This window comes from Daucus carota, chromosome 3, assembly GCF_001625215.2.
Source record: "Daucus carota subsp. sativus chromosome 3, DH1 v3.0, whole genome shotgun sequence".
NCBI classification, from domain to species: domain Eukaryota; kingdom Viridiplantae; phylum Streptophyta; class Magnoliopsida; order Apiales; family Apiaceae; genus Daucus; species Daucus carota.
Genome location: NC_030383.2, coordinates 14,398,003 through 14,412,599, shown reverse-complemented (window position 1 = coordinate 14,412,599; position 14,597 = coordinate 14,398,003). Strand labels below are relative to the sequence as shown.

The 14,597-nt window shown below is 34.5% G+C and overlaps 3 protein-coding genes across 3 annotated transcripts; 1 reads left to right on the top strand and 2 right to left on the bottom strand.

Annotated features, from left to right (window-relative positions):
• The first annotated feature begins 910 nt into the window (after positions 1–910).
• LOC108213622 (L-type lectin-domain containing receptor kinase S.6) lies at positions 911–3,414 on the top strand. Its single transcript, XM_017385428.2, has one exon. It carries the CDS (start codon positions 1,122–1,124, stop codon positions 3,180–3,182), a length of 2,061 nt encoding a protein of 686 aa, XP_017240917.1. The 5' UTR covers positions 911–1,121; the 3' UTR covers positions 3,183–3,414.
• A 6,447-nt stretch (positions 3,415–9,861) lies between these two features.
• On the bottom strand, positions 9,862–11,251 carry LOC108211341 (SKP1-interacting partner 15). The gene has a single exon (XM_017382913.2). It carries the CDS (start codon positions 11,170–11,172, stop codon positions 10,036–10,038), a length of 1,137 nt encoding a protein of 378 aa, XP_017238402.1. The 5' UTR covers positions 11,173–11,251; the 3' UTR covers positions 9,862–10,035.
• Positions 11,252–11,760: 509 nt separating this feature from the next.
• On the bottom strand, positions 11,761–12,815 carry LOC108212292 (uncharacterized). Its single transcript, XM_017384018.2, has 2 exons — positions 12,479–12,815; positions 11,761–12,389 (listed from the first exon to the last, which is right to left on the bottom strand). Exons 1-2 carry the CDS (start codon positions 12,813–12,815, stop codon positions 11,761–11,763), a joined length of 966 nt encoding a protein of 321 aa, XP_017239507.1.
• Positions 12,816–14,597: the final 1,782 nt, after the last annotated feature.

Sequence of the window (14,597 nt, the reverse complement as noted above, 5' to 3'; positions counted from 1 at the left end):
GAAGGATTTAGTACTTAAATCTTTCCTTGCGCCAAAATGGAACAAGGAAGGATTTAGTACTTAAATCTTTCCTTGCGCCAAAATGGAACAAGGAAGGATTTAGTACTTAAATCTTTCCTTGCGCCAAAATGGAACAAGGAAGGATTTAGTACTTAAATCTTTCCTTGCGCCAAGTGCAGTGTTCCTTGCGCCAATTTCCATATTAACAATTCTTTTGAATTGTTTCAACTGGAACGAGGAAGGAATTCATGTTTAATTTCTTCCTTGCGCCGGTTGATTCATTTAAACAATTCTTTTGAATTGTTTTGGCGCAAGTTAAAGGAGGAACGAGAAAGGATGGAACGAGGTAGCTATATTCTGATTGGTGGAGAGCTTCCTTGCGCCAAGCGCAAGCACAAGCTGAGTTTGTTCCCCAAAGTCTATAAATAGAGGCTTTGTGTTTCATTTTGAACACACAACTACAACTACCCACATTACACACTTTGTAAAGGGCACACACTACACACATACGAGAGCTTAGATAGAAGATCTGTTTTGATAGGCGTTTGTGTGTAGAGTGTATTGTAGTCTCTGCAGCCAACCTTCGGGTTTGGATTTATAGCACCTTCGAGGTATTTATCAATATACAGATATACCTTGGAAAATATTGTGTGTTGGTTTAATATTTTCATATCCTCAGAAACCGACCCGATATATATCCAAAACACGAAACCCATTACAGTACTGCAATTTATTTATCCGCAAGATTCGAAAGAATTTTAAATTGTAATGAGTATCGTATTCAACCCCCCTTCTACGATACTTTGGACCTAACAAATTTTAATAAAAAATTAATTTTTACTGTACGATCAACTCCGTAATATAATGAAGGGAATGACCATTTTCAAGTCGATTAACAAACAAAACGAAAGATGGCATGTCTGAGAAACTGTTTACAGTAGTCTGCAGAAATTATGCCTTGGAAAATTTTTGTGATGCAAGTCATTACTCTCCAGAACTACAATTCCCAATTTTCTTGGCACAGCAAACCCCCTCCTGTTTATCAAAATCTTGATTTTCCGGTGCCGGAAAAAGCTTAAAGTTTAGCAACATCAGAAACCTTTCAAGTTTCTACAACGACAATGCATTCATGTCTCTTGTGTGCTTTTCTCATCTTTCTCCTTTCCTTTTTGTTGTCATCTCTTTCCATCCCATTTTACCCCTCAAACAGTTTAAGCCTTTTTGGAGATGCCCAGTTTTCAAACAATTCCATTACTCTGACCCAAGAAACTAGTTGCTTGTCTTCTTCAAATTCTTCAAATGGGATTGGAAGGGCTTTTTATGATTACCCAGTAAGGTTTCTTGATATTTCAAGTAATGTTACTGCATCTTTTTCCTGTAAATTTTCATTTACAATCACCTCTTCTTCGCCTTCTTGTCCACTTGGTGATGGCATTGCATTTTTCATCACTTCGAATTCTGGGTTTTTTAGTGTCTCTAATGGCTACATGGGTCTTCCTAATGAGGTTTCTGATCCTCAAGATTCGTATATTGCTGTTGAATTTGATACAAATTATGACCCTTCTCTCGGAGATATTAATGGGAATCACATTGGGATTGATGCCAATACAATTCTTTCACTTGATTCTGTTGATGTCACTTCACTAGGTTTTGATCTTAAGAGTGGCAAAAAAATGACTGCTTGGATTGAGTATAGAGATTCCTCAAAGAAAATTAAGGTTTGGCTTGGGGAAGACTATGAGGCTAGGCCTCCCGCTCCTGTTCTTGAATCTGAAATTGATCTTTCCAAGCACTTGAAGGAGTTTATGCATGTTGGTTTTTCGGCATCTAATGGGAGAGGTTCAGCTGTTCATGTTGTTGATCAATGGAGATTTAAGACTTCCGGGGTTGCCCCTTCGACGTTGCCAGTGGAAACGGTTCAAGAAGAGGAGTGTTTGGTTTGTTGGCCAGGAGACACTGGTGAAGATGATCAAGTCTCTGATTTCCGTCGTAGAGATAAAAGGGAAGTTCGACTTGCACTTGGGTTGGGAGGTTTAGCTCTATTTGTTATATTTGTGCTTGGGATTCTTTGTTTCTATTATGTTTTTGTGTTAAGGAGGAAAGGGATGATTCCTGGAGAGTGTAATGAAGGTCAAAGTAGTAGATTTCAGGGAAGTAAAGTACCTAGAAGATTGTCACTGAGTGAAATTAGATCAGCCACTAGGGGTTTTAATCAAAACAAAATTATTGGAGAAGGAGCATCAGCAGTTGTTTATGAAGGGGCTCTTCCTTCCTGTGGAACTGTGGCAGTTAAAAGGTTTAGTGAGGTTAAACAAAAGGGTAATTTGCGTAATCCGTTCAGTAATGAGTTTGGCACAATGGCAGGATGTTTAAGGCATAAGAATTTAGTTCAGCTGCAAGGATGGTGTTGTGAGAAGAATGAGTTAGTTTTAGTTTATGAATACATGCCAAATGGAAGCCTTGACAGGATCCTCCACTTGCGTACCCATGCCACAAAACTTCTTACATGGGAGCGAAGGCTGAATATAATTCTTGGTGTCGCTTCTGCTCTTGTATATTTACATGAGGACTGTGAGAGGCTGATAATCCATAGAGATGTGAAGACTTGTAACATAATGCTTGATGCTGACTTGAATGCCAAGCTTGGAGACTTTGGTTTAGCAGAAGTTTACGAGCATAGTTGTCGAACAAGAGACGCCACTTTACCAGCTGGCACTATGGGATATCTTGCTCCTGAGTATGTTTACTCTGGTGTTCCAACAGTAAAAACAGATGTTTACAGCTTCGGTGTGGTGGTTCTTGAGGTAGTGTCGGGGAGGAGACCCGTGGATGATAATGGAGTTGTGTTAGCTGATTGGGTGTGGGATTTGTGGGAGAAGGGAACTGTAGGTGAGGCTGTGGATCATAAATTGATTGGGCGTTATAATAAGGTGGAGATGGAGAGGGTGCTTGTGGTAGGACTTTCGTGTGTGCATCCAAATTCTAAGAAGAGGCCTACGGTGAAGGAAGCTGCACGGATGATGAAAGGCGAAATGCCACTTCCCAATTTACCAGCAAAGAAGCCAACAGTGAAAATTCAATCTGTTTTGCCAAAGCAAAGTGAAGAATTACTGAGGTTTGGTCATGATGAGGTGAATGACACACCATGGGCAACTCCTAAAACTCATTTTAGCAGGTTCTGAATAGAGAAGATGGCTGGCTTATTCTGCAGATTGTAAGACTTAGTGTGGTTGCATTCACTTCTTTTGCTGGCATTCAGTAAATTTTCCAGTTTTCAGGTGGTCACTTGTAATAACTAGAGAGACAGTATTTCATAAGTTTCATGTACATTCAGATTCTAACAGCAGCAGTTTATGAAATCATTCTGGTGAAATATTTATGCAGAAATCTGCAACTACTTGATTATTGTTTGTCCATGACATTATAAATTCAAAAACGTAGTACTACGCGGATGTCTGGATTGTTTTTGGGAATGAGAATTGAGAATTAGAAGAAAAAAAAAGTATAGGAATGGTTTTGATAGAAACCATAATGATATGAAATTCAAATATAGTTAAAAAAGATTTACCAATGAATGTTGTCTATAAAAAAGAGATTCACATTTTAAGCAATTAGATTACTAATTCAAACAATAACAAATGAGATAGATTAAAGAACATAAAACATAAACTAAAGACCTCCAATATATTAAAGTGCTATGATATTATGATCTTAACAATGTAAACCACATAATCTTTTCAATCATTAGAATCATAATATGCAGGAACCGAGAAAATACTGGAGTTATAATATTTATGATAAAAGTAAAGTGAATTATATGTACTAATATATTATTCAAGAGGACACGTATAATATTGTAGTTCAAAATTTAGTATTTGAAATATCGATATTTGTATTTCACTGCATATTGTTGCATTCCTTTAATTTCAGTTATTGCCGTTAGTAATTAAGGGAGAATACACATTTTGTATACTTGCAATTTATTCAAAAACACCACTTAGCTCTATTCCGGTTCAAATTATAGAATATTAAAAGGGAAAATTAATTTAAAGGTCCCTGAACTATGGTCCCTAAAATAAAGATTCCAATATCTGGGTCACTTACGTTTTTAATTTTTTTGTTTGAGTCTTTCCGTTAACTGAGATTCCAACGGACGTCAGAATCTTGATGACGTGGCATAATTGTTGACACATGTATATGAATTTTATTTTATAGGTCCCTGAACTATTAAATGTCAGTATCTTAATACATAATAAATTTTAAATCAATAAAAGGAATCAAACAAGAAAATTACTAATAGTTGAGGGACCTTTAAAATAAAATTCATATACACGTGTCAACAATTCTGCCACGTCATCGAGATTCTAACGTTTATTAGAATCTTAGTTAACGGAAGGACTCAAACAAAAAAACTGAAAACGTAAGTGATCCGAATATTGGAATCTTTATTTTAGGGACCCAGACAATAAAATACCAATAGTCCAGGGACCTTTAAATTAATTTTCTCAATATTAAAATGATTATAAAACTATATTTTATAAAAAAAAATTCAAAAATGTGTCACAAATAACATAAAAAACTTGAAACAGATGGAGTATGAGAGATGGTGCAACACGTATTTCCCGTCACAATTATGTTAGAGGGGGACTCAAAATTAATTTCAAATATGGAAGCAATTTTGTGAAGGTTTGACAATCAGATTAAATAAACTTTTTATAGTCTTTAAACTAACTAATCAAGATCAGAGAACAATTTAGATAATTAAAATTACGTTAAACAATTTCAATAACATATAGGTTGATCATTTATCATCGATCAAATTTCAATCACTTTTTAAAGTCAAGGCATGTTGATCATTTATAAGTTACCGATCTTATTAAAAGAATTTTATTGAAACAATTCCGGATGATATTTGAATTTATGTTCATACTAATATTCTCTCTTATTTTGCAACACGTCTCATTTTAAAATTGGTTAAATATATTCCCTGATTATTTGTTGCTTTACATGAAAATATTAAAGACTGATCACCTTATGTACTTACATATAAAATAACAAATATTTATTAATCATATTTGATCTCTCGATTAATTTTTTTATACATATATATTCCAATCAAGTTAGGAAAGTTGAAAAGTAAAATGCAGAGGACTTCAACAGTCTTGTTGAAGGTATCTCTATAAAATAAATGATGAGATTTAATAATAGATGTATATCTAATTCATATAATATTTCAATGTTATATCATGCGATTTTTCTTACTCATGAGAATTTTTTAAATCGTGAGCATATCTAATCCATATAATATTTCATTGTTATCTATACTATACTATTAAAGCCGAAACATTAAAAGTTTGGTCGGTCGGTATTTGGGCCAAAGCACGGGTTTATTTATATAACTAATTATTATTTTTAATTAAGTACTTGGGCCAAAGCACGGGCCTATTTTATATAACTAATTGTTCTTTTTAATTAAAATATATTACCTTTTTTGTATTTCTAACTTAAAAAACTCAATCTTCCAAAATAACATTGAGAAACATGATAATTACCTTTTTACCTAAAATATATTATCTTTTTATAAATTTTCTAACTAAAAAGTCGATCTTTTACAATTAATACGGCACAGGCGACATATCTATAAACATATAATATTATTATATTGGTCGGGAAGTCGGTACTTGGGCCTAAGTATGAGTCTATTGATATAGCCAATTATTTTTTTAACTAAAATATATTATCTTTTTATATATTTTTTTGCTAAAAAAATAAATCTTATTAAAAGTTTGGTCGATCGGTACTTGGGCCAAAGTACGGGTCTATCTATATAACCAAATATTTTTTTTATTAAAATATATAACCTTTTTTATATTCCCAACTAAAAAAACTCAATCTTCTAAAATAACATTGAGAAACATATTAATTACCATTTTAACTAAAATATATTATCTTTTTATAAATTTTCTAACTAAAAAATCGATCTTTTACGATCAATCGGACACGGGTGACATATCTATAAAAATATAATATTATTATATTGGTCGGGCGGTCGGTACTTGAGCCTAATTACGGGCCTATCTATATAGCCAATTATTTCGTTTTAACTAAAAAATATTATCTTTTATATATTTTTTTATCTAAAAGAAACTCAATTTTTCTAAAATAACATCGAGCAACATAATAATTTTAAACAAAACACATTATCTTTTTTAGATTTTCTAACTAACAAACAGAGTTTTTATAATTAACACGGGAATAACATCGAGCAACATAGCAATTTTAAACAAAACGCATTATTTTTTTTAGATTTTCTAACTAAAAAATCGAGTTTTTACAATTAATAGTTAACACAGGCGACATATATAAACAAATATAATATCATTATATATAATTATTAATAAATAACATGTGATATTATTCAACCAAAATACATTGACAATATTATTTTTAAATACTCTAATGATCTCACGTTAAAAGAAATATTACAAATCTATAATATACTACTCCCTCTGTCTCATTTAATTTTATACTTTTCTTTTCAACTGCTCGACACGCATTTTAATTCTCCTATAAAATATAGTTCTACAACTTATTCTTGAGATTTTTTTTCTGAATAAAAGTATAACATCCAAACTTTAATTCAGCAAACAAAAATTTTGTCACGTCCCCATCCCCCAATGTATACTATCTAGGGGGACGGAAGGAGTATATATTACTACACTGTTAAAGCCAAAACATAATAAGTTCAGTTGGTGGTTTGGTATTAAACCCGCGGAAGTCTTGAATTTATAACATGTTATAGTATTTTTTGATCATCTATTTAACCAAAAAATTAAATTTAGGTTATAACATGTTATAGTATATTTTTTTATCGGTTGATTTCATACGCTTTTTTAACTTATAATATATGTTTTATATCATATTATTAATTATTAATAACAAAATATTAAAAGGTTATATTGGTTAGTTTAAATCTGAGTTTATAGGTCTTCTTAAACTATAACATGTAAAAAAAAATATTATAACATTTTTATTTAAATATATGTTCGACCTCATTTTTAAATAGTCATTTGACGGATTTAACTATAAAGAATTTATCCAACTGTTAAATAAAACATTTATTTAATCACGTTATTTTATTATTATTTTATTTTTATAATAAAATTACCTAAACTAAAATATATACGATAAAATAACCGTCCGTGCATTGCACGGGTTATAAGCTAGTATCAGTAATAACTATAATGAAGGATAAATTATATGATAACTTAGTTGTGCATTTCCAAATATCAAAAGAATGTTAAATTGGGTAAATATTAAAAAATATATAATTTTATTTGAATTCAGCACTAGAATGTAACTTTTATTTTTTATGCTACATTATATCATAAAAATAGATATTTAGCATCTAAAATTGATAGATATAATATAAGTTAGTTGACGTATGAAAACTATCAACGGAAAAAAAATGTTAAACCACTTGGTCCTAAATTTTTATACATAATATACAATGATAAGTTAGTTGACGTATGAAAACTATCAACGGAAAAAAAAAGTTAAACCACTTGGTCTTAAATTTTTATACATAAGCAGTTGGGGCTATATTATCGTCCGGCGAAAAATTATCTATAACTTTTTTATCATACAATTTTTATCTTATTATATTATGACATCAAATGCTAAAAAAACAAACTCAAAATAGGTGATGTATTTGATCGCATTCATGCAAGAATGATCGCATCCTTGATTTTATATTTGGAATCAAAGGATAGATCTACATTTCGTTACCACGTTATCAATAATATGAATGGAAGTTAAGAGTTAAACAATATTGAATTGAAGTATATTAAATTAGATAAAAGCTGAAATAAATAGCTGGACATGAAAACTAGTTTGAGACGAAAGATGAAATTAGCATTTAAATGCAACATTTATTTTATATAATAACAATAGAAATAGATTTTTAACATCTAAATAAATTATAACAATGATTGATATTTAGCATCCACTTAGTATCAGCATCTAGCGTTAGACTTGCTCACATTTGCAACTCTCTTGAGATGCTTCTGTTTTGTAGAAGGAAAAAATATCTTTTTCTTATTCCACACTATTTAAAAACTATGCATACATTACGAGTTACTGTACTTATCTTCAGTTTAAAACCTGGAATCAGCTTAAACAATCTTTAGGAGTTGCTGTACTTGCCTTTAATTTAAAACCTGGAATCATTTTAAACAATTATTCATCTTGCCGCCAGGTCATGGACAGGCAGGTAAATCCAAATCTGATAATCGAGTTAAATGCCATACTTTACTAGTGATCAGTTATCAGTCTCATCATTTCTCAAATGGAAATTGCAATTTATGTTACGCCTCATTCATCGTTGATTCCCGCATTCTGCCTATGTGAGTTTGAAAAAAACTACTTTGATTTCTAATACAAATGTGATTGTTATATGCTCCAGCAGAGCTGTGATATGAAGTTAAGTGTCAGGAACTGTTGAATTGAATACCTGAGCTACATGTAACTGTTTGGATACTTTCTAAGTACCGAGTAACAGAGAGAGAAGAGAGCCAAGAGCAGAATGAGAGAGTTTAGACAGAAAATTCAGATATCAGAGAGACAGATTATAAAAATTTGAATTAGAACCCCAGAGAGAGAAAGATAACAGAATCAGATATATAAAGAGAACTACAACTGACGTAGACTACTAAAGTGATTGGACTCCCCTTATTACTACTTGATGCTCATACTACTCTAATACCTGGCATTTTGGAGGTTCAGACTATGTAATACTCCTATCTAGCACAAATACTATTTTGCCGCCAAACAACCAAACTGATTACTAGGCCAGGGTGCGGGACTGCGGCCACACTGACTATCAAGTCAGCGGGGCCACCAAACTGACCATCGTGCCCAGAGACGGTACAAGAGATTTGTTAGTGTTTTGTGTAGAAACTAGAAACAGTGGAACAAAGTGAAGGTGATATGCAGAAGATTCTACATTATATATTTTTAACACGTAACTTGCCTTTTTATAGGCCGAATACAATTGATAACCTATTTCTAGAAATTAATGATATAACTCCTCTAATATATCAGTATTAACTTTTTCAAACCTAATTTCTACACTAACTAAACTTATCCTAAAAATTTTAAATAATTTTGAACTAGTTTCAGCAAGATCAATTACATTGTACAAAAACTCTAGTTACTACTCCCTCCGTCCCAGCCAATTCTTTACGTTTGGCTTGGGCACGGAGGTTAAGAAATATGTATAAAGTAGTGGAAAAGAGAATGAAAGTGGGTGAAGTGGTGGGACCCATTGATTTTTAATGAATAAAAGGGAGATAGTGAAGTAAAAGTAGTGTGAAAAAGAAGTAAAAGTAGTGTGAAAAGGAAAGAAAAGTTGGGAAGTGGCGGGACCCACGGACTATTTTTGGTAAATTTTGAAATGTAAAGAATTGGATGGGACATCTCAAAAAGGAAACTGTAAAGAACCTGATGGGACGGAGGGAGTACATAATATATTAGAACTTTGGGTGAGCCGATAACCTGGTTGTGTTCTTAGCAAGATGATAAGTAATTGCACCAGGACTGCCCTTTACACATTTTTTGTCAACTCATAAATCTGTCACATCCCTAAATCTATGCTAGAGTCTAAACGTGCCCTAAATATGAACAATGCAGTGTGCATCAGAAGATTATACTATAATAATTCTAGCTATACAATTATAAATTTCTAGAATATGACCAAATAACTAAGTTCTTTGGTAAAAGGGACCAGCAATTAATTCATTCTTGTTCTGCTTGTAGCCTTGCACTCAGCATTATACGAATGCTATTATCCACATGGAAACGAATCACAAAGAAGAATCTTATCATGAAGAAAACACTCAATTCTTATGGCAACAGGGATGATGATATAAAATATTGTTCTACAATTACTCAATAAACAAAGAAAATAAAAATAACAATGCAACAACAGTTAAATTAACATGAAAAAAAAAATTCAAATTTACCAACTGGGATCAATCAAGGAGAGGCTGTATACCCAGCTTCAAACAGAAATCCGCGACAAAGCCCGTCTCCATTCCCAGGAACACCTTCAATCCACTTCCACTCGGCTTTCCCCTTAGAATTATCCCACAAGGCCAACTTGCCGATCCTTTTGGCAGAAAAACAAACCCTATCCCCACCTCCAAACACCTTAAATTTACTGGATTCTTGAAAAGAAGCAAACATCTGAACGGGCATTCGTCCGGCTTCATCCCACTCAAGTGTCTCCAAATCCAACCTCAGAATCAAAATGGTCGTACACGACGAATTCAACAAAAAGGAGGATTTCAAACCCCCGATCATCAAAATCTTATTCCCATCCCCTTTAACCAATCGCGGTCGTTTCAATATATCAAACACATCCCCCCACTCCACCCTCTCCAAACAAGTCCACTGGCTCTTACACTGAAGCGACTGAAGCGTAATGGTAAACAACTTCCATTGAGCACGCCACGGAGACCCCACATCACAAAGAGCGATAATCGTGTCCTTAATGAGAAGCGGACTCCGAGGCTTCGAAGGCAAATTAGAAGAAAACTTAAGCCACGTATCGGAATCCCCGGAAAAATAAAGAGCAGCCAGCTCAGTCAACACAAGAACTCTATTCGGAGATCCCACTAAAACCGAACCGTGACGAGACCAAGCAGAACCCAGGTGAGGAAGAATCTTGTAAGAACGAGTTAAAGGGTTACACGCGAGCAACGATTTGGTGGAAGATTGAGAGTCGGCCCAGAGGTAGATTAGGCCCAGTGAGGAAGCAACTGGGTGGTGGGCTTGCAAGGGGAGGAAATCGAGGGGGAATCTGACCCATTTATGATCGAGATTCGGATCGAAAGCGTGGAGAGTTGGGGTTTGTTGTTGTTGCTGTTGGGTGTGTCTGTGAGAGGGAGAAGAGCGGAGAGCGAGTAGAGGGAGAGAGGGGATGAGGGGGAGAAAAGAGTGGGAAGAGAGGGTTTGATTGAAGAATTTTGAGACTGATTTTGAGATTACGATTTCGCGGAGTGGGAGGAGACTGAAGATTTGTTGGATTGTGTCTTGGGATAGTTGGTAGATTGCTGGGGTTTCTGCGCCGCCGCTGTTCATCGGAAGTTGACTCTGTTGTGCCGATGCCATCTGCTTTTCTACTTGTTTCCTTTCTCTGTGTCGGCTTTGTCTTCCCTAGTTCCCTGTCCCAAATTCAATGTTTTCTCTAACAAATTCACCCGTTTTTTACTTTTCATCTTCTCCAACAGTTTACTGCAGCTCCGCGCGTCAATGTCAAAAAAAAGAAAAAAAAAAGGAAATTTCAAATAGTACCATTGTCCTATTGGCTTTTCCATTTGATACCACAAGACATTTTGGTCTTCCATGCGGCACCACCGAGCTATTGACAACAAAACTAACATAACACTCTGTTAACACAAACGTTAGTTGCACTGTTAAATAGCAGAAAAAAGTATCTCCCTCCAAAAAATATCCAACAGCAAATGTTTCAGAAGCACATGTTTCAGCAGCAAAAAATATCCAAAAGTAATCAGTCATACATACATTTCAGCAGCAAATGTTTCAAAACAAATTCAACAAAGACAAATATCCAAAATAATTTAGTAACATAGGAACTTAGGCTTGAGATTGTGATTGAGACATCGGGAACTGGGAAACAGTAAATTCAGCTGGCTGAGATGTCGTAGCTGCTGCCTTGGCTGCTTTGGCAGCATTGGATTAATCCCTAACTCTGGGATGCCTAACCAGCACTGGCTCACCTCCTGCAGCTCTCTTTTCCTTCTCAGTCAGACCTCCCTTGCAAGTTCTTGAATTGTGGCCAAGACATCCACATTTTTTGCATTTCACAGTCTGAGTTCTTTTGCCCTCTTTGTCTTCTCCTTCTTCCCTTCTTCTGTTTCTAGAAGGTCTTCCTACTCCCCTCTTTAGTGTTGGTGGCATGATGGTAGGCAAATCAGCATATGCAGGCCACTGCTCCTTGTCTGGTATAGGGTTAATGTGGAAGCTATAGGACTGTTTGTATGTCCTCACAAAATACAAGGCTGAAACCACAGTGTGAGGGTCAATTTTTAAATGCACCATAGCTCTTATGGCATGCCTGCAAGGTATACCTGAAATCTGCCAAGCACCAAATGAGCATATCTTATTATTGAGAGATAAGGGAAAATGGGATTTTCCACCATGAATTTCATACTCTCCGGGCTTTGACATATAGGCCTTGCAGCTGATGGTGTCTTTGCTGATAACCTTCAGTGCCTTAATTATCTTGGGACAGAGCTCATCATCTTTCCATCCTAATGCATGTTGATACCTTGTTGAAATTTGAACCATGCACACTCTTCTAATACCTTAAGTTAGAAAGAAATACAAATGTATAAATAGTCATTAACAGTCACTTATATAACAAAATTAACATGAATAAGTAGTTGGATTTTACCTTCAAGTAGGGTTAGTACTGGCCTGCACCTATCAATTCCAAGAGTAGAATTGAAGCTCTCTACAAAATTTGAGGTGTTGGAGTCATTACACACATTTGGATCAAATCTGTGCTTGCTCCAAGTTGATGGATCTCCCAATTCTGCAAACCAGGCCATAACTCTATCACCTCCGGCTTCTTTGAGCCTTTCCATAGCTTTTCTGAATGTAAACTGTGAGGTTGCATTACAAGGCCTCCAAAAGAGAATGTACATTAAAGGGCCAGAGAATTGCTTCTTGTAGTTCCTGCTTATGTGCCTGCAACGGTATCTTCTTTTTGCAGATGACCATACATCCATTAAAACAAGATCTAGGACTTCTCCTTATAGGTAGTGATTGAAAGGCTGTTTTAGGGGAGACAAGAGGTGGTGGTAAATTACTCTGGTTCACAGATTTTTTTTGCTTTCTTTTGTGATAGGTTGGTCTTGATCACTCTGGATTTTTTAACTTGTTGCCTTCAATTACTACTTGTTGCAGTCCCTTCTAGTTGCTCGCCAGAAGACCCCCCCTCCACTTGCTCACCAGCCCCCCCCCCCCCCCCCCACCACTTGATCATCACCATGCACACTATTCTTTTGTTCCTTTGACCTCCTAAAATTCAAAACCAACTTATATAATTCTGTTGGTTTTAAAACAGTCCCAACAGTAATGGGTATAATCTCCCTATCACTCAGCCTATTAAACATTCTCATCAAATGTTCATCATTCAGTAATGGTTGAGTTTCCATTTTAAAAGGGTAGTAAAAAGTCGGTAAATGGTAATCCAATTTCAGCCCATGTTTCTTGCCCTTTTCCTCATAATCTAATACAATATCCAATATTGATGTCTTATCTGGATCAACCCTAATGTCAACACGCGTAGCCCTTCAGACAAACCTCAACACTTTTTCAACTTCACCCATCTGTAAATACACACACACACACATACATTGAAGCACACATACATTGAAGCACACAAACACACCAATATATACACAATCACACCTATATATACACAATCACACCAATATATACACAAACATAACACATATATTGATATTTACACTGATCATCGCATTCTTATATCAAACAGTTAGCATGCATACACTTAATACGTTATTGGACTGTTTCGAATGAATTAAAAAACGTACCTTGAGAATGTCGAGATTGCAAGACGAGATGATTCCAGCTGATTGTAGTGGATTCAGCAAATTCCCAAATCACCGTGCTTAAACCCTAGTCGCTTTCTCCTCACCGCTGTGTTTTTATGTTTTTTAAGCTTATTTCATTTTTGTTTATGGGGCCGTTTGGCTGAGTTTAAAAGAAGTAACTTATATCTTAAAACAAAAAAGTAGATTATAAGTGAAAAGTTGGTTCGGACTTATAAGTTATTAAAAGTGTTTGGATACCGTAACTTATAATTTATTTAGTGTTTGGATAACTTGACTAATAAGCTAGTATAGTTTGGGAATTTTGTAATATAATATTGTTCAATTTAAAAACTAATTCATAATACGATATCTTATATTATTAATAGATGAAATATTTTACAAATTTAGAATATAAAAACTCATTTAAAATAAAAAGAAATAAAATCATATCAGTACAAAAGAAAGGAAGCTACAGAAAATTACAGACATAGTCAATTTACTTCTAAATAATTGGCATGGGGCATTAATGTATCCTTTAATGTATCCCTGTATTATCAATCTAGTGCTTATTTGCATTCTTGTAATGTTTTTATCTGGTGGTTCACACTTCACAGGATAAGCATTAAGCAGAAGGAAAAAAAAGCTACGTTCGCTGACTTCTTTTGTGGGCTTCTCACAACCCAATATAAGCGCTTCCACCATTTTGCCAAACGGCACTGAAATAATAGAAGCCAACTTCTATTCAAATAAGCTGAGAAGTTTTAGTTCCCAAACACCCATTATATGTTTAAACATGTATTAAGTGTATTTTAGATTTTTTTTTTTAATTTTGTTTTTAACGACTAAGTAACGTTTCAGCTAACAGAGGGGCATTTACGGTACAATTAAATATCTCAGTGGTGCCGTATGGAAAACCAAAATGTCTTGTGGTATCAAATGGAAAAGTCAATA

Coding starts and splice junctions, on each gene's coding strand:
- LOC108213622 (XM_017385428.2), top strand. CDS start 1,122: ATGCATTCATGTCTCTTGTGTGCTTTTCTCATCTTTCTCCTTTCCTTT.
- LOC108211341 (XM_017382913.2), bottom strand. CDS start 11,172: ATGGCATCGGCACAACAGAGTCAACTTCCGATGAACAGCGGCGGCGCA.
- LOC108212292 (XM_017384018.2), bottom strand. CDS start 12,815: ATGGATGTATGGTCATCTGCAAAAAGAAGATACCGTTGCAGGCACATA. Junction 12,390..12,478: donor AGTACTAACCCTACTTGAAG/GTAAAATCCAAC, acceptor TTCTAACTTAAG/GTATTAGAAGAGTGTGCATG.